The sequence below is a fragment of the Bos javanicus genome, chromosome 11, assembly GCF_032452875.1.
Source record: "Bos javanicus breed banteng chromosome 11, ARS-OSU_banteng_1.0, whole genome shotgun sequence".
Taxonomy (NCBI): domain Eukaryota; kingdom Metazoa; phylum Chordata; class Mammalia; order Artiodactyla; family Bovidae; genus Bos; species Bos javanicus.
In genome coordinates this window covers 97,376,089-97,403,068 of record NC_083878.1, presented here as the reverse complement: position 1 = coordinate 97,403,068, position 26,980 = coordinate 97,376,089, and the positions used below count along the sequence as shown (strand labels likewise).

Below are 26,980 nucleotides of genomic sequence, written 5' to 3'. Positions count from 1 at the left end.
CTGGGAGTGGACACTTCCTACTTCTGCAGGAAGATGGGGAAAAAAGAGTTCACCAGATATCTCGGGAGCAGACCTCAGCCCCCTGGCAATCCAGTCTCTGCCACACGTGAGAAAGGTCAGAGAGATATCTGCTTCTTTCTCTTTCCAGCACCACAGTGGCACAAGAGCTTCTTATGAAATTCTAACCTTTCAAAAACAGTGGTTACAGAAACTGTGACACCAGCGGATGTTTGTTAGGGCCAGTGAAACTCAGGAGGCCAGAAGGGGCAGATATAGACGGAGACCACAGCACATTTGCTCTAGCAGCATTTTTATTTACAAACAGCAATTTCCATTGACTTTATACCATAAAAAAGCCATTTACAAGCAAGAAACAAGAGTTCAGAACAAAATTAAGCAGCACTGAAATATTCAATGTCACAAATCTAAAACAAAATGAATACAAGAGTAAAATATCATTTGAATAAATAGTCTTAAATTCATGCTATAAAATAATCCTTAATGGCAAGTTACGAGTTGATACAGCATCCGCTTAGCTAGCTTCATTTACTTCATATGGCGATGAAGTGTGGAGTTGTGAGGTTACCAGTTTATATATTGCAAGATAATGACACTGTGTTAAGTCATTCAAATTGCTCAACCATTTATAACGGAAAAAAATGTTAGCCCTACTAATCAAAGTGGTGAGAGAGATGGTTTTCACATTAGGAAAATGGTCATTCTCGAACAAACCATACGCTTACCTCTTACTAGAGTCAGGGCAGCAACCAAGGGCTTGGGCAGCAAGTCCAAAGGTTGAATTCACAGCATACTTGTCACTGAGGGGGCAGCAAGAGGTCTGTTTACTGAATCTGCTGCAAGGCTTACTCCAGGACTTGATCGAGAACTACACCAGCCCTGTCTGTGCCAGACCCAAGGGAACCAGAGAGAAAAGGGTCTCTTGTGGCCGAGGAGTCAAGCACTGGGCAGAAACAGTGCAAAGACTCTGGCACTTACTGAAAAGACGTACGTGATGTGTGACAACCATTACAAATTTCGAACAATGTGAATGACTCTTCTGAACTTTCAGTTCAGTTGCACTGAGTAATATGAAATCTATGATTTATGAACTAGATAGTTTCATATAAAGAATTTACATAATTCCCCAATACTTTCATATATAAAATTTAATAAATAACCCTGACCAGTCTAGAAGCACCATTCAAGGGGCATGTGCCCTTGGAAAATAGTTTAGGTGTTGCATATTTGAGTCCCTTTCAGTGGAGGCTTCACAGGAAACCATTACAGAATTTTAACAATAATGAACAATAACAACAACAACAACAACAACAAAAGAACAAAACAGAAAATCACAGTAACTAATGGAAACATTGTTAAAATAAAATACATTGATTTCTTTAAAGTAAAGCTCGTTCACATAGATGATTTTACCCCATCCCAGCCCTTGTTTTGTGTTCCTGCAAACTCTTCCTAGAGGCTATAAAAACAAAAGTAAAAACAAAACCACACACAAAAATATGCAGGCCTATGGTCTGGGCTAAGGGACAAATAAAGACTTGGTTATATAACTGCTATCATTAGAAAAGACATCTAGTCATGCTCTGGAAGATTTAGAAGTTATCAATTTAGCTCTACAGTATATTCTGCTTAACAGTGAACCGACAGTATCCTTTCTGCTGTTTAAAAAAAAAAAAAACCAGCAACAACAAAAAACAAAACTGCCAAGGCAGAGCCAATTGGGAGGTTCTCCACTGTCCCCAAAATTAACTTGACTTCATATACTGTATTTACAAATATCATTTCTAAATGTATTTACAGTTTTAGTAGAAATTAGAGGGTAGAGAACTGATTAGAATGAAAATAACTGTTTAAAACCACAAACATTAGTAAAGTAGAAAATTCTTTGTTTTCACAGTTTGTAAGAACAGGTTAAACACCTCTAGAAAAGGACGCTGTCACTGTCTTCACATTGTCTACATGTTAGAAAAGGTAGCTCAAGAAGAGACTCAATTATGAACGAACCTATATGGATTCAGGATATATTTTACTGTAAAAGACTTCTTCACATATCACTTTTGTCTTAAGTTTTTGCATTTGTTATAAGTGAAACATCTAACCTAAAACTGTACAGAAATAGGGATTTCGCTTTCCAAAAAAAAAAAAAAAAAAAAAGAGTCGCTCTAAAGAGTTACACAGCGGACTTCGTCTGTGGAGACGTGAAGTGAACTTCGGGGAGGGAATGTTTCTGGTGTGGTCACGTCAATCCTCCTGGCACATCCTCATGTGACAAGGCACAATTAATTGCTGCTGCCCGGTCTGAACGGAGCTGAGCTTTCACTGGCCGTGCACACCGAGGAGCACGGCGCCCAGCTCTGCGCTGGCCTGCGCACGGCCTCCCGCGAAGCCCTGTGGAACCTTACAGTACTGGGTTATGGCTTGAGAATTCATTCTGAGCACTGCTAGCAGTGGAGAAGGTAAAGTGTTAGCAACGTGAATGGGAGCAAGTGGAACTTGCAAAATGTGGAATCATTACTCGAGAGAAACGCAATCAATTTTTCTGCCCCTTAACAGTCCCATTACAATGTCTGAACCTGAACTGTACAATCAAAGCAATGTAGTTTTTTTTTTTTTTTGTCAAAGACAATTTTGGATAAGTCACTCTTTGGTAAACTCAAACCAGTTAAACAAATTTACACACACGAAGAACTCCATGTACATAAGGTTAAGACGGACACGGTGACAAGAACCAGGACGTTGGAGGCGCTTGCCCCAAGTGCCTTCCCTCCTCACTTGTCTCGTGTATCACAGAATGCTCTGGAGACCTCTCAGGAGGAAGGCCCCAAGCCTGAGTGAAAAGGAGGTTCCTTCCCTGAGCCTGACCTCTCGTGTCCTCGATTTGGGTGTTTCTTGTCACAAACTTTAATTTGTATCACAACACAAATTTTTTGCATTTAATTCTTTGAAGAAAAAAAAAAAAAATCAAAACCAAACTTGTAAGGAAAAAAAAATTACAAACATTTACCTGAAACCCCAGAACATATTTAAGTGGGTAAACACAGGGGGTCCAGCCTCCCCTCGAGGCACAGGGCTTTCATAGGAGTTGAACAAGTGCTTCAGGGAGAGAACAGGCCCCGGACTTAGGCAGCCTGACAGGAAAAGGCATACTATATACCCGGTAGCAGAAGCCGCTCCTCGAGCAGCAGGACTCGCGTGTGTCTGGACGTAGTAACACTGATGTGGAGCGTGGTGGCTCACGCCGTGTGGACAGACCCCCTGTGCTGAAGAGACGCTACTGCACAGCTACCACCCTGGGGGGCGGTCACACACAAGGGCCTGAATGATTTTTTTTTCCCCCAGAACCAAAAAACAAAACAAAACAAAAATCCCCAAACACTCCCCCACCCCAACTCCATTCTTGGTATTTTAAGAGCCAAAAAAGCATGGGAAACTGGCAAACATCTATTTCTGTATTCCTTTTAACTCCTTGCTTCTGAGGTTTCACTTTTGTTTTTTTTTCCTCTTAGGGGGTTTGTGCTATTCTCCTGGGGAGACACACTGGTTGTGAGTTTTAGGGCCAAGGTTCTCAAAGCAGAAGAGTCTGGAGTGCTGATATCTTACCAGCGGCCCATGGCACAAACTCAACACTAAATTGCTCACGTTACTCTCTGCTGGAGTATACAGTACCAGAGCAATCTTATAGATCCTGTTTTGTATACCAGAAGCACATGGGTGAACAAAATATAAAACTCACGACATTTCCTCAAGCACTAATAAAACAGTATCCAAATAGGACTCGGGTTTTTTTTTTTTTTAATACAGTAATGTGTTTGCCAGCACATGCTTTTGAGGTCTTTTTTTCAAGCTATAAACTCAGGAAAGGGGAAAAAAAAAATTGTAATTCACTTTTACCATTACATTTCACATTTTCTACAACTATACTGACCTAAAAGATACATAACATAAAAAATAGCACCACGTGACCAAAAAAATGGTGACACACAGAGATTTGGTGACACACAGAGTATCTTAGAGGGCTTTTTAACTGTTGGTTTCTTTAAGCAGGAAACACTGAGAGTGGGGGAGCCAATGAGGCTCTTGTCAGCACACACAATACTAAGATAGATATATTGCTTGCAATTCCCATAGAGTATATCTTTACAAAAGTACAAATTCCAAGTTCTGCAGTTTCCCTGGGAACTGCATGTAGAAAAAGTTGCTGTGCACCTGAACTGGCTGTTTGAAAAGAGAAAGAAGGTTTAAAAACAAAAACAAAAAACCACAACACTGCTTGGAGAGTTTTGTAGACAGAACTACAAATTCCTTTCCTTTACTGCGAGTACTAACTCACGGTAGAGTGATTCGATTTAGTTACCTGGTGTGTGTGTTTCTACAGTACGGAATGAAGGTAGATTCAGAGGCCAGTAAAAACATTGAAAACCACTGCTCCTTTGGGGTTGGCTAATATAACACTACATTATGTAAAAAGGTCAGCACCACGGGTCATCCAGCTTACCTAACTGGACAACTAACAAAATTCCAAATGGTTTCCAACTAGAGTTGAATACGTTTTATGGCATTTGGTTTATGTGTTTGTTATGAAGCAGAGCTATGAACACTGTGATTTGCTTTGCTTGCTTTTGGACACAATGATTAATATATATATGAAAACCTATTAACATTCTTTCATAAGGGAAATAAAGGGGCAAAACCCTAACATATTAGGTAGGGACGAGACAGAGTCCAAAGCCCTGTTCACATTGTATTAAATTATATATTCCTCTTACATTCACCTCAACCAGAATAAAATCAAATTTGAGAATGTATATATACTATATATATAATAATCGCTTTATTATATATATATATAAATTGTCTAACTACCCCCTAAAAGTAATTTTAAATTAGAAAAGGTTACCCATTTGTATCAGCTGACGGCATCCCAGTCTCTCTCCATGGAAATGCACTGGCGCCAGTGCACACAATGAGAGAGTATGCCTCTTGGCAGAGACGGAGGGTCGACCAGTTGGCATAGCTAAATCACTGGCAGATTTTGGATGAAGAGTTCGGCCAAAGAGGAATACTGTCAGCCTGTTTTCCCTGGATACATTGCCCTTCATGCTTTGAGCTCCTTGGGGAAGGGAGGGCGGGGGGCGGGAAAGGATAAACACCATGGAGTGTTCCTTCCAGAAACCTTAGAAAAACTGCCAAGAGACCAAGAGATTTCCAGATGGTTGGGAAAACCAAAGATGACAACAAAGCAAATCACAAATAGGCATTGATTAATGTGCTTTGCGTGGGTGCACTATTTTTTTTTTACCATCTTAATCAGGAGCATCGGACACCGTGTGAATTTCCATCCGGGAATCCAGGGCCATCTCTGAGGCCGAGGCATCGTTTTCTAGTTTTTGTTCCGCATACACGTCTGTTCTCTCGGGGGAATCCATGCGACTGCGGACTTCTGCCACGCCGGGGTGGTTTTTCCGCAGGTGCTGGTTGAGGGTGCCTTGGAAAGGGAAGCACTTCCCGCAGATCTCACAGCGGAACGGCTTGTCATCGGTATGGCCCCGGATGTGGTACTCCAACTGGTCCTTCCGCGTGTACTTCTTCCCGCAGAACTTGCATACAAAGGGCGTGATTCCCATGTGGAGTCGCATGTGCCTGTCAAGACTTCCCTTCTGGTTGAAGGACTTGCCGCAGTAGATGCAGATCAACCTCTCGTTGTACGGGTACCAGTGACCTCGCGCGCTCCTCTCCCGTGGGCTACTCTCGAAGCCCGGGTTACTCACCACGGCCTCGCTGTCGGAACCCTGCACCAGGCCCTGCAGATCACTGTGCAGGTGGACGGACAGGGCCCGCTTCTGGCGGGCCCGTCCTCCTCGGAAACAGCTCAGCATGGATCTGGAGGGGCTGGAGTTACTCAGACTTCCGAACGCCTCAGATACACCACCGGCTGGCTGTGAGGCTGCCTGGCAGTAAGAATAGGCGTGCTGGAGCACAGAACCATAGGAACCCACGTTCACGGCCACGACTTGTTCCCCATCAACCATCTCGGTGTGGTACCCGTCGTCTCCCAGGGACGAGCTGTCGGAACAGCTGGGCCGGTCGGACTTCTCCATCTTCACTTTCACCTCGGTGATCTGGCTCTCCCTCCCTAGCAGGTCCCCTTGCTCATGGTCCCCCTCGATTTGGATCTCGTACTCGGAGACGCTCCCACTGCTCCCTCGGTCCGAGTGCCCTTCCTCCTGTAAACGGCTGCTGCGCAGAGCTTTGCTGGGTGTGGTCTCCATCCGAAGATCGCTGCTTGTGGTGGGCTGCCGTACCTGAGAGCAGTATGGCGGGGAGATCTCCACCGGGTTGGCAAAGAAGCTGCTGTCTTTCACTCCGTTGCGGCTCTCCGGGGTCTCTTCTGCACCGACGGTCACGGAGTCCACATCTCCCACACTGATTTTTGAATGGATGCTCTCTAGGATCTGCGTGCACTTGTCAATGACACACTGCATCTGAAGAAAGCTAGCTGCCGTCAGAAAACTGACAACATCCTTCAGCTGCAAGGACATTCTTCCAGTGTAACAAAATGAAAGCAACTGTTCAAACACATTGGGGTTTTTAATCACTGATATTGACAAGCCACTCATGGTACTTAGTGCTGAATGGTCCCGGAAGTAGGGGGAGCTGGCCGCGAGGACGGCTTTGTGGGCTCGGAATGGCTGACCCTGAATGTGGACAATGATGTCACATAGTTTTCCTTGCAGGCGGAGTTCGTTTAGCTGGCTCAGGACGGTGCTGCTGTACTCGGGCACATCAAACTGAATAAAACTGCTGCTGTCCATTTCTACTGACATGAAGCGTAATCTGAGGAAAGAGAGAGTTTCATAATTCACCAGTGACTCCTCACTTAAGTACAAGCCGTATAAACACAAATGTACAAAAAAGACCACCACCGTCATCACTGTAGCTACTGTATATCTTAGGGTATGCCTGAGCAATTTTCCTCTTACTTATTTTCAGTCCTTCATGTCTTCATTTAATTCACCTAAAGCTAAATAATGATCAATTAGCCTGGAGTCTTAGCTGCCTTTCATCTTGATAGAAGTAAAACATGTTGCATATAGTAGGGCCATCTTTGCTCTAATTGAGAACTTGGTATCCTTTTGAGAAACATATTTTCCTGTTTCACCTACCTTTGAGGAGTTGTACTCTGTAAAAGATAAGTATATTCATTTTTTAAAATGTTCTGCTTTATGTGCATACTTTCAACTGGTGTTTTTCAAGTATACGGCACACCGGATACACTGAATGGAGCATAAGCCCTTTTTAGTTTAGAATTTGAGTTGCTGTCTTGATGTACATTTTTTCCCCTTCAGCTCTACACACCTTTATCTCCTTTGGGGTCGGTGATTCATAGAGCAATGCTCGATCTCTTTCAGTGAAGAGGTTTTAGAGGGTAGGAGCAAGAGTGATGGACATACCAGGAGTGTATCATCCTCTGCCAGTGCTTATGATGTTAACTGCCCCCCTGCCTAGAATCCACAGCTCTGATTACTCAAAACTACAGAAGGTGTAGACCTCAGGCTGCATTCTCTGACCACAACCAAATTAGATCTGACATTTATATTTCTGTTTTTAAAGCCCAATCAATAGAAATTTAAACACCTCCTGAATAAGTACTGAATCAAAGAGAAAAATCAATAAGGAATAAAGCTGTTTAGAAAATAAGAAAACTCACATCAAATCTGCAGTAAGAAGGGTTTAGGAATGAAATTTATTTATATGTCCAACTTAGTTGACAATGCATCCAAAAAGAACTGGATAGATATGTGATAAAGCAAACAGAGCAAAATGTTAACAAGTGTGGCATCTAGATTCAGTATACAGTTGTTTGTTGTATAATAAAATTCAACTTTTCTGTATGCTTGATATTTTTCACAATGAAATGCTGGGGTTCTCAAATAACAAATTTTAACAGGCAATATCAATGCCTTACAACACTTTTATCATTGAAGAATAAAAATAAAATCACTTAAGAGGTTAGAAAAGGAACAATAAGTTAAATCCAAAGAAAACAAAAAAGTAATATAGAAGAGTATTTAATCACAAAGTTTTAAATTTTAAGATAAGACAATGTGCAACTAAATTTAAGACTCCTTCAGAAAAATATCCATCAGTGTGATAAATCACATTAGAATATTTTTTAATCACATCAGAATTTGTTAAAACATTTTAGAGAGGAATCCTGTGCCCTTATTTATTCTAGATTTATGATTGAAATCAATCTGAAATCTGAGTGGCATAAATATATTTTTAGGATAACAAAAACTGGCAGGATTAAATTAAAAAGAAACAGAAGTGCTAAAGCACAAATGACCTTCAGGCCATTCACACTGTTCTAGACGCATGCTCAAACCGGTAAAGCATCTCTGTTCATAGGGCATATGTCTGATACCAGGAAATGGCAAACAGCATAAAGACGACTGTCAACTTTACCTCAGTAAAGAGACTTCACTAAACAGACTTTCTTTAATATCCTAAAGGAAATATTAGCAAAAATAACTCATTAAAGGAATAATATATTATGATCAAGTGTAAGGATGGCTCTCTGTAGTCGCTAAGTTGTGTCCGAGTCTCGCGACTCCATGGACTGCAGCCTGCCAGGCTCCTCTGTCCATGGAATTCTTCAGGCAAGAATACTGGAGTGAGTTGTCATTTCCTTCTCCAAGGATGGCTATATATTATGAAATACACAAATATAATTTGCAATCTCAATAAGTCAAAGGTGAAAAACCATATGGCCGTATCAATTCTATGTTGAATATGCATTTTAGAAAGTTAAATTACTTTCAAAGTAAGGAACAAAATACTCAGTAAGCTAGTAAAGCAAGAACAATATTTTCTTAATATAATAAACAGTGTCTACTGCAAACCAATGGCAACATCACCTTGAAAAAGGAAACACATCTGCATTTCCCAATATGTATTCAGTAGAACATAAGCCCCAAGCTCACCATCACAACCTCCTAGGGCTTAAAAATATTAGCATAATAACCCATCTGCAAAGTCCTATGGACAAGAATTCTATTCAACTCAGCAGTTTGCAAACTTATTTAACCATGAAGCTCTTCTCTCAAGGTACACATATTAATATTCCAAAGAATCAGTGTTCCCGGGCACACATTCTGGTAAACACTTTTGTAGAATTCCTGTTAATGCCTGCAAAGCTAGAAGGTTGTCTACCCACTACTTCTTTTACCTAACATTGTTCTTGACGTTCCAGGCAAAGCAAAAAGAGAAAACTAAGGCATATAGCCTTTAGAAAAGAGGAGGTGAAATTACTTTTCAAGGGAGATACGGTTATTTACACAGAAAATACAAAAGAACTGCTTGAAAAAAAATCTGTTAGAATCAGGATCTAATAACAGGAGGATTCCAAAAATTATTATTCATAAAAAACCAGTTAGGTAAGCTAATGACAAGTTACAACCAACAGTAACAAAAACTATAAAACACTTGGGGGATAAACAAAAAATAGGATCTACAAGAAGAAAACGCTAGCTCTTAAATAAGACAAAAACACATACAAATGAAGACACACACACGCTTCTGGTGGGAAGATTTGATCCTATGAAGATGAACACATTTCCTGCAAGTTGGGTTATAAATATAATGCAGTTCAATGGGGTATTTTATTAGAAATCTGACAAAATGATTTTAAAATTCATCTAGAACATTGCTGTCCAACAGAAATACAATGTAAGCCATGTGTAATGTTTTCTAGCAGTTAACATTGTTTAAAAGTAAAAATATAAACTTTAAACCATTTTTTAAACCCAATATAGCTAAAACATTACCATTTTAAGATCAACATTAGAAAGTTATTCATGAGATATCTTATATTCCTCTTTCCACACTAAGTCTTTTTTTTCCCATTATTATTTCCATTTTATTGATTAGGAAACTGAGATACAAGAGAAGGGTCTTACTCAAGGTTACATAGGTATTTCCACAACACTCTTAGAATTTCATATTTGTCATACTAAGTCATTGAAGCATGATGTATATTTTATATTTATAGCACATCTCAATTTGGAATAACTACATTTCAAGTCCTCAATAGCCATAAGTGGGCAGTGGCTACCATACTGGGCAGCAAAGATCTAGAAGAATAAATCCTGAAAAAATAATAGAAAAAGAAAACTGCAGCCAAACACACAGATGTCAAAATGGATGAGTAAGCTATAATTCATTCATCTTGTAAATATACACTGAGTGTATGTATTTATACACTGTATAAAAGTATGCTTGCCACTAGGGACCCAGGTGAGCTTCAATTCTTTTGTTGTAAACTGTGGTAAGAGCTGTAAGATCTTTCATAATGGAGGATAGAAGGATGATATCTCAGCTGAGACCTCAAGGAAGAGTAAAGGTTAGCCAGATGTTGGGGGGTGCTGCAGGGAAACGTTCCAGTCTTCCAGACAGGAGGAGTCACACGCACAGAGGAGGAGAGGCTGAGTCGGGAAGGAAAGAAGTGCTGGAGCACAGTAGCACAGCTAGGACGAGGAGCAAGGGCAGAGGACACGTGGGGCGACCAAGGCGGGCAGAAATCAGACCAGGATGGCCTTCAGGGGCCATTTTCAATCAGTGACAGAGGAAGGTTTCTGGAAATAGATGCTGCTGGGATAATATGAATAAATAATAATAAAGTCAGATCCCTTCTTCATAACACACTCAAAAATAACTTTGAGAAGGCGTTTCTGAGCACACAAAGACAGATATCAGAAGAAAGGGAGATTTAACTATTTAAGTATAATAAAAAACTTCTTTACATCTAAAAAATATATTTTTATCATAAAGAGATAAATTATGAAAAATATATAACATCCATGGCAGAGAATTATAAAACTCTTACAAATCAATAACAGCCAAATAGGACAACTGAAAAGTGAGCAAAGAATATGAACAGATGCTTAAAAAAAATTAAAATAGCCTTTAAACGTAGGGATAAAATGCTTAACAACTTCATCAATAAGCCAAAACATAAAAATTAACACAAGACACAATTCTTCTTTCTCAAATTGCCCAGGCTTTTAAAAGCACAACTCAGTAGGCAGTGATTATAGGAAGAGGGATGCTCTCATATACTCTGGTAAGCAAATAAAACAAAAGCCTTAAAACAGGAATTTCTCTCGACTTAGCACTCTGTACCATAAAAAAAGTCATGAATAAAGGCACAAAAATTTACTCATAACTACATTCAATTACAAAGCAAATAATGGAAACAACGTGAATAAACGTTCAATGATAAGGGGATTATTAAAGTGCGACACACCTATATACCAGATACCAAGTCACTACTAAAATGATGTTAAAGAAGAATTCAGAGTTCCACAAAATACAAGTACTACGAGGGTAGAAATTTTTACCTGTTATATTAACCATCTGCCAGATAACTGCCTGGCACATGGTGGATACTCAGTAAGAATGTGCTGAATAAATATACAGTGACACAGCAAAAAACCAGATCAGCTGCAAATGGCCAGGAAGGGTTTTCATGGGTGATGGAAATAGTCCAAAACTGAATTACGATGGTAGTCTGACAACTTTTTACGTTTACTAAAAAGTCACTGAGTCGTATACTTAAGATGGGCATTTTTATATGTAAGTTATACCTCAACAAAGCTGTCACAAAAATCAGGTGATCACAGAATATAAAGAAGGGTATTTCTAAAAGTATGTGTGTATTTACAAATATTAAATAAACATAGATAATATTAAAGAATATATACAAAACATTTACATTAATGAAACAGTCAAGATGTTTTTACTTTCTTTGTATTTTTCTGTATGATCCAAACTTCTATAGCGAACATGCATTTCTTGGAATGACATATATATATATATATATATATGTACACACACACACACACACACACACATACATTAAAATCCCAACTAGATGATAATTTGACAGACATTGGAATATAAAATGGTACAAACACTATGGAGGGCATTTCAATAGTATCCAGCAAAATTACAAATGATCCCCCATGACTGAGCAATTTTAGCTCTAGGAATTCATTACAGCATAGTTCATGACAAAAGACTGGAAACAAACTAAATTCTAATCAAGAGGAGCCTGACTAATAAACTATGATATGTCCATACTAAAGACTACTATACAAACAAAAAAATAAAAAAAGGAAGAGGCAATGGCACCCCACTCCAGTACTCTTGCCTGGAAAATCCCACGGATGGAGGAGCCTGGTAGACTGCAATCCATGGGGTCGAGAAGAGTCGGACACAACTGAGCGACTTCCCTTTCATACTGTTATGAAACCATCACTATAATATATTGCTGAATGAAAAAAATCAGATGCAGAGCAGTATATATGATACTATATTTGTACAAAGCAAAGTGAAAACACATATACCTGTGTCAACATATACAGATACGAGCACAATATTTCCGAAATGATGCACAAAAACAAACAGCCTATTGGGAGGGGGAAATCACAGAGTAGCTGAAAGACCCATTAGCTCTCAGTGAATCATTGTAGACTTTTAACATTTCTGAGCCATGTGGATGTATTACTTATCTAAAACAGGTAGCATTAAAAAAAAATTTAAGGCACTTCATCTAGTTTTAAAAAAATAAGATCATAATATATTCATTGGAAGAATTTGGAGTCAGATGTGGATTCAAACGATGCCGGATTTCCGTTTATAAAACCTTGGGCAAGGTACTTTATAACTTTTCCAAGTCTCAGTTTTTTTTTTTTTTTTTTTTTTTTAATGGTAATAGTCTTTGCCTCATGGGTTGTTATGAGAAAACATGTAAGAAGCAATCTGTACCATGGATGCTTGGCACACGGCAATCAATGTTATTAGCTACCGAGACTTTTTTTAGGGGACAGGATGGTGTAACAAAGAGAATTGGTTTTGAAATTAGACTTGTCTATGAATCCTGGCTGTGCTACTTTCTAGTAAAAATAACAACAATGAACGTTTAAATAATTATGTGGCCTCAGACAAATCTGTTCTTGCCTGGAAAATCCATGGACAGAGGAGCCTGGTAGGCTTCAGTCCATGGGGTCGCGAACAGTCAGACACAACTGAGCGACTTCACTTTCACTTTTCTCTTTCATGTACTGGAGAAGGAAATGGCAACCCACTCCAGTGTTCTTGCCTAGAGAATCCCAGGGACGGGGGAGCCTGGTGGGCTGCCGTCTATGGGGTCACACAGAGTCGGAAACGACTGAAGCGACTTAGCAGCAGCAGACAAATCAGTTAACTCTGATCTCTGTATGAAAAGCTTGTGGAAGAACTATTACCCAACACGACTGATGTAAAATTGAATGAAGGAAATTCATGCGATGAATGAGTACAATAGCTTAGGTATAATGAGTGCCTATCTCGTGCTAAACATCTTACATATGTTAACTTCTCTTATCAATCTGAGGGGAATACTATGATTGTTGCCATTTTATAGATGAAAAAACTGAAGAAAAGAAGTTAAGACACTTGCCAAAGGTCCCAGTGCTAATGGATGAACTTAGTCTGGAGCCAGAGGTCAGGCTCATAACTACACCAGACTGCTTTCTAGAACACACCCACTGCCTGGCACCTGCCAGTGGTCAAATGTTACCTATTCATTACAGCATTTTCAGGACACACAGGATGTGTAAACAGTGACTTTTGGAATTAAAGGGCAAAAGGAAGGTGGGTTCAGGCTTTTAAAAGGTACAGAGTCCTGGGCAAAAACCAGTAGAAAAAGGAAAACAAAAAAGCATTTCTGAAATAGTCTAAAACTGAAAACAGCTCCACAATGAGGCTTCCTCCTCCTCTACGTGGCTTTTTCTCTTGTTCTCAGAAAGCAGAGAACTGCACTCGAAAGGAAATCACTGAAGAGAAAAATGAAAAGACCACGACTAACACCTAAGAGAGGAATTCCATTTTTCTGCAAAATGAGAAAGGAAGTGCTCCACTCTCTCCTTGACACTGACACCTCCTTTCGGCTGTGACAGTGACATTCAGAGTCCAGCCTCAAGCTGCTAACAAGCCAACACTCAAGGAGGAAGATTCTCAGAGACTGACACACAAGGAAATTACAGGGAATTTAAGTCCTAGTCACATTACCAGGTTAAAGGGAGTAAAGGCATAACTAATCACAAGTCTACACCCAGGCCTGACTTATCAGGTCCAGCGGTCCGGAAGCAACGGAAGTCAGAACTTCTTAGAGAGACATCAAATTCAAGCAGAACCCTCCATACTCCTCTGTATCCTCTGTATTAGCCATTTCCCAGCATGGGCTAATCACTGGTTCCTCGAGGGTCTTGACCTCTCCTGTGAATGGGATGACAGCGGGCCCACACCTAAGTTAGATCGACGTTTAATTTTATCTTTAAAGTAACATATATGCATATGGTCAAACTTCAAACTATAGTACAGAAAAATATAAAGTGGGCATCTTCATTCTCCTCCGGTCTCTTCTTCCAAAGATAACCACTGGGAAGCATTTGCGGGTGTTCTTTCAGAGAAAACTATAAACACATATCAGCATAAACTGTCCCGTAGGCTGCTTTTTAATCATGTATTTAAGGGGCTACCCTGGTGGTCCAGTGGTTAAGAATCTGCCTTCCAATGCAGGGGATGCAGGTTCGATCCATGGTTGGGGAACTGAGATCCCACGTGCTACAGGATCAACAAAGCCCATGCACCACAGCTACTGAGCCCGAGTGCTCTGGAGCCTGTGCTGAGCAACAGGAAAAAGGCCACGGTGCCACAACGAAGACCCAACGCAGCCGAAAAAAAAAAGTATCTGATACTCCTTCAAATCCTTTCACAGCAGCGCAAATTCATCGACTTCATCCTCTTTCCTGATTTCTTCGTATTCCATGGATAGCTGTGTCACCATGTGCTCAGTCGGTCCCCAGGTGATGCCAAAAGCAGGAAACCATTTAAATGGTCACAGCATTTCCTCCTAGCAGAGGGAGTGCTGGGTTAGTTTCACATCCATGGATAATGCCAACTCATCTCCCAAGAGGCAGCAGCCACTGTCCTTTCGCCAACAGCGCACCAAGTGCTTGTACCCCCATCACTGCCAACAACGAGTATCGAAGTGCCTCACGTTGGCCACGCTGACAGGTTAAAAGTGGCATCTCATTGTGCTGTGACTTAATTATAAGTGAGGTAGATCATCTATTCTGGTGTTCAATGGCAATTTGTCTGTTTGTCTTTCTGCTCATCTCCTTTGCCCATATCTGACTCTTTTACTGAATTGTCAGAGTTCTTCACAAATTAAGAAAATCAGCCTTCTGTCAAACCTGCTGCAAGTATTAGATTTAATTGCAATCACTAAATGGCATACTGACTGGGAATTTAAATTATTTTTCTACATTTATAGGAAATATTCAATTTCAATCTTCTACATGCACATGACCAAAGGGAATTCAAAGATAAATAAGAGTCCCAGCCTTGTAGTTTGTTACAGGCTTACTGCAGATTCCTCCCAACTCTGAGAGATAGGGGAATGGAATTCATTTTTGATAATGCAGAGGAGTGATTTATATTGTTTTTCATTTAGACTAAGTTTGCAGCTGCTACAGAAAACAATAATGAATTTGATTATGCCACTCACCAAATACATCAGAATCAGTATTCTTTCACTCAGCAGATTTATCACAGCTCTTTCTGTCCCATTACAGTTCAGTCACTCAGTCGTGTCTGACTCTTTGCGACCCCATGGACTGCAGCACACTAGGCCTCCTGGTCCATCACCAACTCCCAGAGCCTACTCAAACTCATGTCCATTGAGTCAGTGATGCCATCCAACCATCTCATCCTCTGTCATCCCCTTCTCCTCCCACCTTCAATCTTTCCCAGGATCAGGGTCTTTCCCAATGAGTCGGTTCTTTGCATCAGGTGGCCAAAGTATTGGAATTTCAGCTTCAGCATCAGTCCTTCCATCAGTCCTGAATATTCAGGACTGATTTTCTTTAGGATTGACTGGTTGGATCTCCTTGCAGTCCAAGGGACTCTCAAGAGTCTTCTCCAACAACACAGTTCTAAAGCATCAATTCTTTGGCGCTCAGTTTCTTTATCGTCCAACTCTCACATCCATACATGACAAAACCACCCCCAATTAGATATTTACACTGCTATATTTTAATTAAAAAACAAGTATATATAAACTGGATATTTTTCTTCAATACCATTAACACTTAATTTTAACAATACTTATTTTGGTTTTGTTTGTAAAATTATACTTTGGATAAGAATGTGAAATACTTCTTTTTAAAAACATACCTGAAGAGGATATTAGTTAAAATGGTCTGCTGGAAAGTTCAAAATTGTCAGCTCCTCTATTTCTTCATAATCCTCTTCTGCTCATTCAACTAATGGATACACAAACCTTTCTGCTCTCCACCTTCACTGGAATCCTTTCACACCTCTGGAGGCAGCTCTCACCTTGCACACAGCCCCTGCCACAGTCAGCTGAGGAGACTCAGCCACCACTGGTCAAAACAGTGGGTTCTGGGAAGGATGTGGGCACCCTTGCCATCCATCCAACCACCCCCACACCAGCCTCGGCAACTGTAAAAGGGAATCCCTGCCATCTTCCACCACACTTCTGAGCCTCCCCTCGATACCTGGGAAAGTCCGTCACCACCATTATCAATAACCAGCGTTTCCTGAATACTCCATACATGCTGAGCAAGTTGTAAAGGCCTTATGTGTATTACTTCACTGAATCATCCTGACCTTCCACGAGAAGGCAGGTACTATCACCCTCACTTGAGAGGTGAGGAAACTGAGGCTCGAAGAGGCTAACTTTTTCAGGACTGTTGCAAAGTCTGGCCATCTAGAGCCCCTACACAATAATCCCTTATCCTTGTTTGATTTTCCCAAGGGTAACAGTAGGACCACTCAGGGAGGCAGGGGAGTTGAGGAAAAGGCAGGAGGAAAAGAAAGCTTGACCTAGCTTACACTCCTGCCCAAGGGTGGTGGCCAGACAAAGGGATAGTGGCAGGTGACAAATATCCTCCCACTGCTGCCCAGGGCTCTGACTCCTTCCTCTGTGAAGAGGAGGGAGGTGGAGAAGGCAAAGGGGCGCATTTTAGTAACGCCTGCCAAACTGACAAGTGCACGTACCCGGTGAATGAGCAGTCTTAGTTCTAGGAATTTACGACAGCACCCTCTTTCAAGATCAAAATCTCCCTCTTTTCTGGATCAAAGCCACGAGTAGAAGGAAGGGCCCTGAGCAGAAAAAAAAAGTCCCAGGTGGCCCTCCAGCTGCGGTACATTATGCCCTCCACACTTACAGCTTTTACTCCCTCTTCCCCATCAGAGCCCTGCACCCTGGCTGATTTTAACCTGCTTTAAATAAACAGCTATCTTTATATGCTAAAGCCTCTGTTCGTTAGAACCCACGGATCTCGGGCTCAAGTCAGCGATCCTTCTGGTATTCCAGGGTGAAAGTCACAGAGAGCACATGCTGCCAAGAAGACACAAGTTCAGCCCAAGTTCAACAGAATGCAAGCAGCGCTGAGACTGGACTTCAAAAAGCAAGAGCAGGGACTTCCCTGGTGGCCCAGTGGTTAAAACCCGCCTTCCAGCGCAGGGCACACAGGTTTGGTTCATGGCTGGAGCACTAAGATCCCATATGCCACAGGCAGGTAAGCCGGAGCCACAAACTACCGAGCCCACAAGCTCTGGAGCCTGCGCTCCGCCGCTAGAGAGAAGCCTGTGTGCTGCAACTGAGACCTGGTGCAGCCAAATAAATGAACATTTTTTTAAAAAGCAAAGCAAAAGCAGGGTGTGAGGGGCTACCCAGGACTGACCAAGTGGTGAGGAAGCCAGCTCTGAAAGCACTGAGGGAGCGGCAAGGCCAGCGCAGGCCAGGGCAAGCAGAACCACGCGGGGCCAAGAGTGGGCAGGCTCGAAGCCCACGACCACAGGCTGCAGAGCTAGGACAGACTGGAGAGCCAGAGAAGGGAGGCCATTCACTCGGCGAGGCAATGTGGGCACAAGCCACAGGGGAGAGGTGCTGGCCCATCAATTACCATTCAAGTCAGCCAGGGAGACTCGACCGGCAGGCTGGAAGTAAAAGGTGAAGGAGAGGGATCCTAGAAATAAATGTGCACGCACGCTCTGAAAAGAAAACAAAAATCTGATGCAAGACCATATGACAACAAGGCTTAGCGAGTAAAGCTGCCTGAAATCTTTTCGAGCTCCCACCCAAAATAGGAACACAGGACCACACCCAGGCATCAGGACAAGAGGCTGTTCTGAAATGTTACAAAAAAGGGAATGATACCCCCTAATCAAGAGTCCAAAGCTCACTAGGAATACACACATTTTACCTGAAGGAGCTTTAAAAAGAGCCACTTCACAAAGACAGGGAAACTGGCCGACCATAATCTAATAGACACAGCTGACCCTGGGAAGGGTGGACAGACACCCGTTCATCACCACTCTGCTCTTCCCCGCAGCCTGCTCCGTCCACTGAGTGTGAGCAAATGAGGTGAAAGGGCCATGAGTGTGCTTCTCTGTGATCACTACAGGCTCACACAAAACGCCTGATTCATGGAAAATACAGCTCCCCAAGTTTCCAAAGGTACTGCACCCTTATCCATTTCTTATACAGCACTAGGGCATGTAAGAAGGGCCCTATTATTTCCATTTAATGTCATTACAGTCTTATGACAATATCTTTTTAAACTTATCTCGTATTGGGGTGCAGCCAATTAACAATGTTGTAAGTTTCAGGTGAACAGCAAAGGGACTCAGTCATACATACACATATATCCCTTCTTCCCCAAACTCCCCTCCCATCCAGGCTGCCACATAACACTGAGCAGAGTTCCCTGTGCTATACAGTAGGTCCTTGTTGGTTATCCATTTTAAATATTGCAGTGTGTACATGTCCAGCCCAAACTCCTTAACCCTCCTTTCCCCTCCCCTCCCCACCGCCCCCAGTATGACAGTAGTTTTTAAAGACGTGACTACCACCGAAAAATAACTAACTGAAAAGCATGGGTGAGTTTATTTACAATAAAGACATAGAGGCCTTTGCAAGCATGACATAAATCCCAGAAGCAACAAAGACAAGCACAAATACATCTGACAACATAGAAATGCATGATAACCCCCCTCCCCATCAAAGCCAAACGATAAACGACATTTTGAGGGAAAGTACACGCACCCCTGACAAAGGGCTACTTTCCAAATTCCTTAATTTATGTTATAACTCAAAGAGATTTGGGCTCACACAGATAATCCTACGGAAGAAGGGGCAAAAGATATGAACAGTTGAGAGAAAAAGTGATCAAAAAACATATGAAAAGATGTTTAGTTTTATTCATGATCGAGAAATGTGAATTACAAAAAGAAAAAATGACATACCATTCCTAGCCCATCAGACCTGCACACATTTTTAAATGTGTGACAACTATACTCCAATAAAAATTAATTAAAAAAAAATGTGCAGGTGTAATCCTTAGGGATAATCTGGTAACACTGATCAAGATATAAGAAGCATTTACTATTTAGTCCACAATTAACTACTAAGAATTAAGCCTACAAATACACAGTACTTACAATAGCATATTAGGATATATGAAACAAGGATGTCTGCTGAGCATTTTTATTCACTGTAGCAAAAAAAAGAGGGGAAAGGAGCTCAAAATTCATGGAGAGAAGACTGGTTCAAAAAAACAAAAACCCAATCAACAATGAAACACTACCCAGACATTAAGAATAGACAGGACCTCCCTGGAGGTTCAGTGGTTAAGACTCCTCACTCTCATTACAGGCAGCATGGGTTCGATCCTTGGTTGGGGAAGATCCCACATGCCAGAAAAAAAAAAAAAAAAGGAGGAGACAGATCTGTATCCTTTGACCTGAAAAGGAGTTCTAATATTTAGCCAAAACGGTGGATGTGGGAGTTGGATCATAAAGAAGGCTGAGCACCGAAGGATGGATGCTGTCCAACTGTGGTGCTGGAAAAGACTCTTGAGAGTCCCTTGGACTGCAAGGAGATCAAACCAGTCAATCCTAAAGGAAATCAACCCTGAATATTCATTGGAGGAACTGATGCTGAAGCTGAAGTTCCAATACTTTGGCTACCGGATGCAAAGAGCCGACTCCTTGGAAAAGACCTTGATGCTGGGAAAGATTGAAGGCAGGAGGAGAAGGGGATGACAGAGAATGAGATGGGTGGATGGCATCACCGATTCAAAGGACATGAGTTTGAGCGAACTCTGGGAGATGGTGAAGGACAGGGAAGCCTGGCATGCTGCAGTCCATGGTGGGGTCGCAAAGAATGGGACACGACTGAGCAACTGAACAACAAGATATTAAAAAATATGTATGTATATATCTGATTTCCTTCACGTACTTTTCTTAAAAGAACAAGTATATGCTGTTGTACTGATTTTGGAAGGAATCGCATGAAACCACTGATGTTGGTGACTTTTGGGAATGAGGACTACAGACTGGGAAGAAGAAAGGGGAACAGACTTTTATACTTTTTTGAATTTTTTATCATATAGCTGTATTAGTCTCACTAAAAGTTTTTTTTAAGATACATTATAGGATTCTACCTAAAAAGATGTAATTTTTAAAACCAAAGAATCTAGAGAAAGATAGGCTGCAAATGGATAATTACGGTATCAAGCAGACAATTACAGAGGCAGAAACAAAGAACTGAGAGAGCAATGACAAGACTGATTACTTTTGACCACAGAAAAATCTTTAATCCAACAGAAAAACTTCATGGTGGAAGCAATATTTGAACAGGACTTTGCATTTCAAATGGCAGGAAGAAGACTCCAGGCAGAAGTCTGGGAGAATCAAAGAACAGCGGGGCGAAAACGTATGGTGTCTGGGGCAGTGGCCAGGCAGGCCCCAGGCACAAGGAGTGACCAGGGAACGAGGAATGCCACGGTGGGAACATGGACGTCCCTGAATACCAGACTGGAAATCTCAAACTGGATCCTGGTGGCTGCCAATTTGAACACGAGTCCAAAGAAGGACTCAGTAGGACTTGGAGACTGAGGGATGCTATCCACCTTGGAAGGCAAGTTAGCTCTGCCTCAGACAAGCTGCATTTAGGCTGCCCTCTGGGCAACTGAACAGAGTTGACCAATAAACCATTTGGGAGTAAACCAAAACTGTAGTAGCCAAGGACCCACGTGCTAACATGTGGTTACTCAGACAGAGAAAACAGACAAGACAGTTGAGAACAGACTTGCTCCTACTGTAACACGGTATCTCATGAAAGAGGAAACATCCACATCTATCCTCCCTCCAACACGCCATTTCACTGAACTAGCACAATTCTGCATCATGCCCTTTGTTAAGCTGTAAGGAAACTGAGTTATGAAAACCAGAACCTAGACGAGTGCCATCTTCCCACAGTGCTAACCCATTCCAAAGAGAACCTAAAGATAAGAAAAGACACTTGCACATCACCTGGGCAAAATACCCACATGAGTCTTGAAATCCCCTCGACAAAATCCTTGGGTAAAGTCCAGGAACTGCTTCCCCATAATGACAACATGAACAAAAGTAAAAGTGTAAAACCTAAGCAATTGCGATGTGCTGATTTCTGAGCCGGCTGTGCTGCTGAGTGCACGCCCCCGGGGGTGAGCTCTCTGCGGTCAGTGACTGTGTGCCCAGAGTCTAGCAGAGGGAGGCCCTCAGCAACCCCAACCAAGCTGGTGGCTCAGCTTTCAACTTTTCCCGCTGAACACCCAAGAGATGTAGGATCGTCTCACCAGCAGGAAAAATCTAGCAAGGTAGTTCACTCCCATCTAACCCATAAACACTCTCATTTGCTCCACTTCATTTAAAAATACCCAGTGACACTTCCAAGAAAGGAAAGCAAGGTTACAAATTTGGAAGTTGTTTAAGGCACCAGGAGGTACCATTATTCTGCATCAAGATGCTCATGATTCCAAACCCAGATTCGCACCTGCTGGCTTCAGTCACTTGCTGATACTGGAGACACAACTCAAGCTAGACTTCATCAGGCACTGAAGACCCTGAAGATCCCTAGTTTTCATTCTTAAACAAAAAGTCATTAAAAAGACTGCAGATGGGAGCACTGGGGACAACAGGCATGGAAACAGCAGTAACAACACTATAAAAATAACTTTCCTAGGTATTTCTGCCTGGGTCTAGGTCAAAACTAAAATTGAGCTGTCATGAATTACAATCTAATCCTTCAGAAAGTAGCAGCCGGAAAACACCAGGCCTGCCTGAAACATTGTGGTGCTACTGAAACCCAACGCAAGGAAAAAAAAAATAAATAAAATGGCATTCCGTGATGGATATTCATGAAGCACTCATCCTAATTTAAAAGAAAACAAGTCTAGAGTTCTTACTGCATTAATTCATGTGAGCCTGAAAGAACATTTTTATCCAAACTGTGAGATTTCCTACCAAGGCGCTAACATTCTCCAAGTCTGCTCAGCTACACTAATTCTGAGAGCTCAGTGTGCTTTGACAGTGGGGATTGTCTTTCAGTCAGTACAAAACATCAGAAGCTTCTTCTGAGCTTTCCAAGCAAGGTAGGAATGCACTCTGTAACCTGCCTGGCAATAACAGTCACTGAGCTCCACCTGTGTACTGTACGCTAAGTAAGCTCTCTACCCGCTCACCGAATCTTCATGACAACTCCATGAAACAGACTCTGCAGCTGCACCCATTCTACAGATGGAAAAACACTCAGAGAAACTAAGACCCTCTCCCAATTCATCCCAACTCACTAATGGCTAAGCCAGGATTTGAACCTAGATTTGACTGTCTCCAAAACCAGGATTCTTCTCTCCTATAACAGGAAAACTTTAATCCAGGCACAGTGGTGAGAATTAGGGGTTTTATTGGAGCTAGAGCCTTACTGATCACCTATGAGTGGAAAAAAAAAAATTCTCACTTAAGGCTGTATCATTACACCATTACACCAACACAGTAATAATTAAGGGGTTACAATTTCTTGTACTTGGCAGCCATTTCTCTGCATAAAGTCCATTATTTTTACTTCTATGAAGCGGGCAATTAGATGTTTAAAATCCTATCATGAAATAGAAACATTAGTTTCAGTTAAAGGAATAAATAAGGAACGTCCCTGGTGGTCCAGTGGTTAAGAATACGCCTTGAAATGCAGTGGACGTGGGTTCAATCCCTGGTCCAGGAAAATCCCACATGCCGCAAGGCAACTAAGCCCAAACATGGCCAATACCGAGCCTGAGCTCTAGAGCCCTCGTCACAACTAGAGAGAAGCCCGAGCTCCACAACGAAGATCCCCATGCCACAATTAAGACCCGATGCAGCCAAATAAATAAAAGTAGAAAAGAAAAACGAATAAATATGCCTTCCTGGGGCAAAGACCCCAATGAAGTCAAAGAGTTGCATCTTATCTGCACGCTGCTGGCATGTCAAGGGGCACTGGACTTGGGAAATAGATTAAATCCGAACCTCTTATGCTGAAAGGATTAGAAAAGCTCACCTTGAATTGCTTTCTTCCATGAGGTTTTCCATGCCATGAATACAACCAGAAAATAACCATTAGAAATTAAACTGACATCAGTTGAGCTTCACTAAGCTAAATTCAGCAGTTTGTCAGCTACAAAACATTAAATGGACACAATCAAGAAGTCTGAAAAACATGAAGCAGAATTCACACTTGAGAAAGATGGAAATTAATGGGAATAAAACATAATGACGCATTCCAGATTCGTGATACCGACATTTCTGACAACTACTTCAGCTGGAAGGTAGAATGAGGATCCAGAGACATGCAGAAACCCAGAGCTCAGTAGACACACTGAAGGTCAGCAACCTGGCATGTCCCCACCTTGACACATTTACACCTCACAATAATGATGATGATGAGAACTTACTAAGCGGTTACCAAGTGCTATAAACTTTGCCACCTCCTTCACATACTTTTTTTCTTCATTTCAAAATCCACAGAACCTTAGGAAATGGCTTTTATTATCCCCACACTACAAACGAGAAAACAAGAGAGTCAAAGACATTATATAAATGGTCCAAGCTCACATGGCTAGTAAGGAGCCCTGCTGGGATTCAAATCCAGACCTGATGCCCAAGCTCATGTTCTTTCTCCACAACCTCCCACTGAAGAATTACATGACTTTTTCTTTTCCCATAATCAAGAGCAAATATTTTAATGTTTCAAAGATTTGTTTTATGTTATCTGCACTCAAAGAAGGAAAGCTGAAAACACCTGCCTTAAATAGCAGCATTAGACATCAATGACATATGACAGAGAAAACTGATAATAAAAGTCTCCCTTAAAAAGAGGGGATTCAAAAAAATGTTTATAAGTCATTTACCAACAAAAACCATTAAGTGTTTACATACCTGTTATAAAAGTACAGCTACAATATTAGATAAGTATTAAGACAAAATGCCCTCCAAAAACACCCATTCCAACTGGGACAAGAGCAAGTTCAATAACCAAGGAACAAGTGCTGAGTCCTGTGCTTTAGATTCTGAGTGCCACAAAGGCATGGATGGGGGTAGGGCTGTCAGGGAACACCCTCTGGAGGAAGTATATCTTCAGCAGGGGCTTGAAGGAAGTGAAATGGAGAATTTACACAGAGAAGAAAAAGGAGGCCGGTACTTCAGAAGGGGGAACTAGAGGAGCAAGGCCCTAGAGGCAGTCACAAACTCGCTTCTGCAGGAGACAGACGACAGACAGGGAGGAGAAGCAGTGAATAAGGTCCAGGGAGGCGACCAGGGGCCAAATCAAGGAGAGCCTTGAAAAGACAGGGTGGGCACTGACTGGACACAATGTGGCAGGCAGACGACTTTGAAAGTGGTATAAATACCATAGCCTTTTAGCTGATGTCCTGGCCCTGAGCCTCTCCCTTCCCCTCCTGCAAATGATCATGACCTCTAGTCTCTGGCCTCTCACCACTGACTTCAGAATGGTTTCAACTTTGGCCTAGTGCTCAAGTTCTTTCAGGAACCAGCCCAGACAATCTTTTCCTCTTATCCCTTCCTATATGCACCCTTCTCCACAAGGAGACTGGTCTATTCATTAACTCCATAGGATCACTGGACCTGACTCTTCTTTTCCTACTTGAGTCCTACTCATCCTTTAACAGCCAGCTCAAAACCACCACTCTCACTAAGCCTTCCCTGACCATTTGGCCTACAGTGACCTACATCCCTCCTCCCTCTTAATTCTATAGCTCACAGGCTTTTCTCATCAAATCAGTCACCTTTGCACAGGTAGAGTCTTTGCACCCAATGTAAAGCTGCTTGGATACTGTAAGTGTGCCTCCACGACTTTACCCCACCACATGGAACAGCGTCTTGACATTTAATAAGCAAGCACTCAACTCTTTTTTTGACTTCCAACATTAAGTTTGGCATTAGCATAAAGGAAGGGTGGGGGAGGTGGGGGTACTTCTGAAGTCTGAGACGGGTTAAGAAGCTGTTGCAATAATCCAGATGTCAAGCAAAGAGGGCCTGACTAGGGAACAAAGGGAAAATGGGCAGATATAAACAACAAAAAATTTTGTGCGTGCAAAAACTCTGCAGGACGTGACTGACTCCTGCCAGGAACAAAAGCGAGGGATGAATTACGATAAGGCAAGGTTTAGAAAGGCTTCTTGGATTCATTTTAAAGACTGTCTGAAACCAAGTGTATTAAGTGGCTAAAAAGTCCAGATCTGCAAACTCTTCGGTGAAACTGCCCAGTATCTTGAACCAGGGACAGCCCTTCCAATTTCAGACATATATAGACTGACAGAACTGGAAGCGTCTCTAGAGAGCTCATCTAAATACCCTCACTGATCAAAGTGGGAATCTGAGGTCCAACATGGAAGAGGCTTGCTGAAACCTCAAGCCTGAGACTCGCAGATTGTCGACGCCCCAAGGCACAAGCCGCCTAGCTTAGAAGGACACTGTAGACACCCCCCCAGGCCAGCCCAGCCCTCCGTAACGGCAGGACCTTCCGAGGGCAAGAGTGACCATGGAGACGTCCAGGGCCAAGCACGACGCGCCGTCGCCTGTTTACCTGGAGAAAAGGGGTGGCATGGGGGCAGGGGCTCGGTTGCAGCCACCAGCAGGGCCGACCCCACGGCCCGGCACGGCTGTCCAGGGGACTTAACCATCCGGCCTCCCGGTACAAAGCGGGAGCGCCCCCCGGGGCCGAGGAGCCCGGAAGCAGGAGATCCCGAGACGCCCAGGGCGGAGGCTGGGGGAGTCCGGGGCAGCTGGCTGAGTTCGACCCTCAGCACCGCAAGCAGCTTCCCGACACCGGGGGCCAAAGCAGGGTTGGCCCGTCGGGGGCGCGCGCCTGGCCGGAGCAGGTGCCCGGGGCCTCCCGACCCCGCCCGGCCTCGGCTCCAGTCCGCGCCACCCGCCCACCCGCCGGACTGACCAGGCGCGGAGGCTCCAGCCCCGCCGCGCCCAGAGCGAGCCGGACAGCGGCCCGGGACTGCCTCCGACCCCGCCGGCTACGCCCGCGCCTCGCCCGCTGCCCGCTGCCCCCTCGCCGGCGCGCCTCACCTGCCGAGAGCGCCGCGCTCACATCGCCCTCCCGCGGCGCCCCCTCCGCCGCCGCCGGCGCCAGGCCCGTCCCCGCCGCTCCGGCTGCCGCCCCAGCCCGCGCCCCCCGCCCCCGGAAGCGCTTCCCGGCCCCGCCCCCTCGGCGCCGGCGCTTCCGGGCAAGCGCGGAGTGCGGTGCTGCGGACGCGGTCGGGACCTCTCTCCGGGACTCCGGGTCCCGTATCCCGCCTGGGCCGCTTCCGGGAGCCTAGCTGCGGACGAATGGGCGAGCTGCAGCCTCGGTCCCGACTCCGGGAGAGTACCGGGGAGTGGCAGCTCCTCGGACCGCGACCTCCCCACCCGCCTTCTCCTCAGCGCCCCCTGCTGGCTGGAGGAGGGCTGCTCCGCGGGGCGCGCCCCGGGGCTCCCGGAGCGGAATGGGTGAGACAGCCAGGAC

General features: G+C 43.2%; 1 protein-coding gene across 3 annotated transcripts; it reads right to left on the bottom strand.

Moving 5' to 3' along the window:
• Window positions 1-293: 293 nt before the first annotated feature.
• Window positions 294-26,640, bottom strand: ZBTB34 (zinc finger and BTB domain containing 34). Of its 3 annotated transcripts, none has more exons than XM_061433538.1 (2): window positions 26,545-26,640; window positions 294-6,852 (listed from the first exon to the last, which is right to left on the bottom strand). In XM_061433538.1, the coding sequence occupies exon 2, from the start codon at window positions 6,840-6,842 to the stop codon at window positions 5,322-5,324; it is 1,521 nt and encodes a 506-aa protein (XP_061289522.1). In that variant the 5' UTR covers window positions 6,843-6,852; window positions 26,545-26,640; the 3' UTR covers window positions 294-5,321. The 3 variants fall into 3 exon arrangements, with proteins under 3 accessions (XP_061289522.1, XP_061289520.1, XP_061289521.1); XM_061433536.1 differs by having other exon boundaries at window positions 294-14,974; window positions 26,545-26,633; XM_061433537.1 differs by lacking the exon at window positions 26,545-26,640 and adding an exon at window positions 23,507-26,402.
• Window positions 26,641-26,980: the final 340 nt, after the last annotated feature.

Excerpts from the sequence above, each read along its gene's own strand:
- ZBTB34 (XM_061433536.1), bottom strand. The coding sequence starts at position 6,947 with ATGACGGTGGTGGTCTTTTTTGTACATTTGTGTTTATACGGCTTGTAC.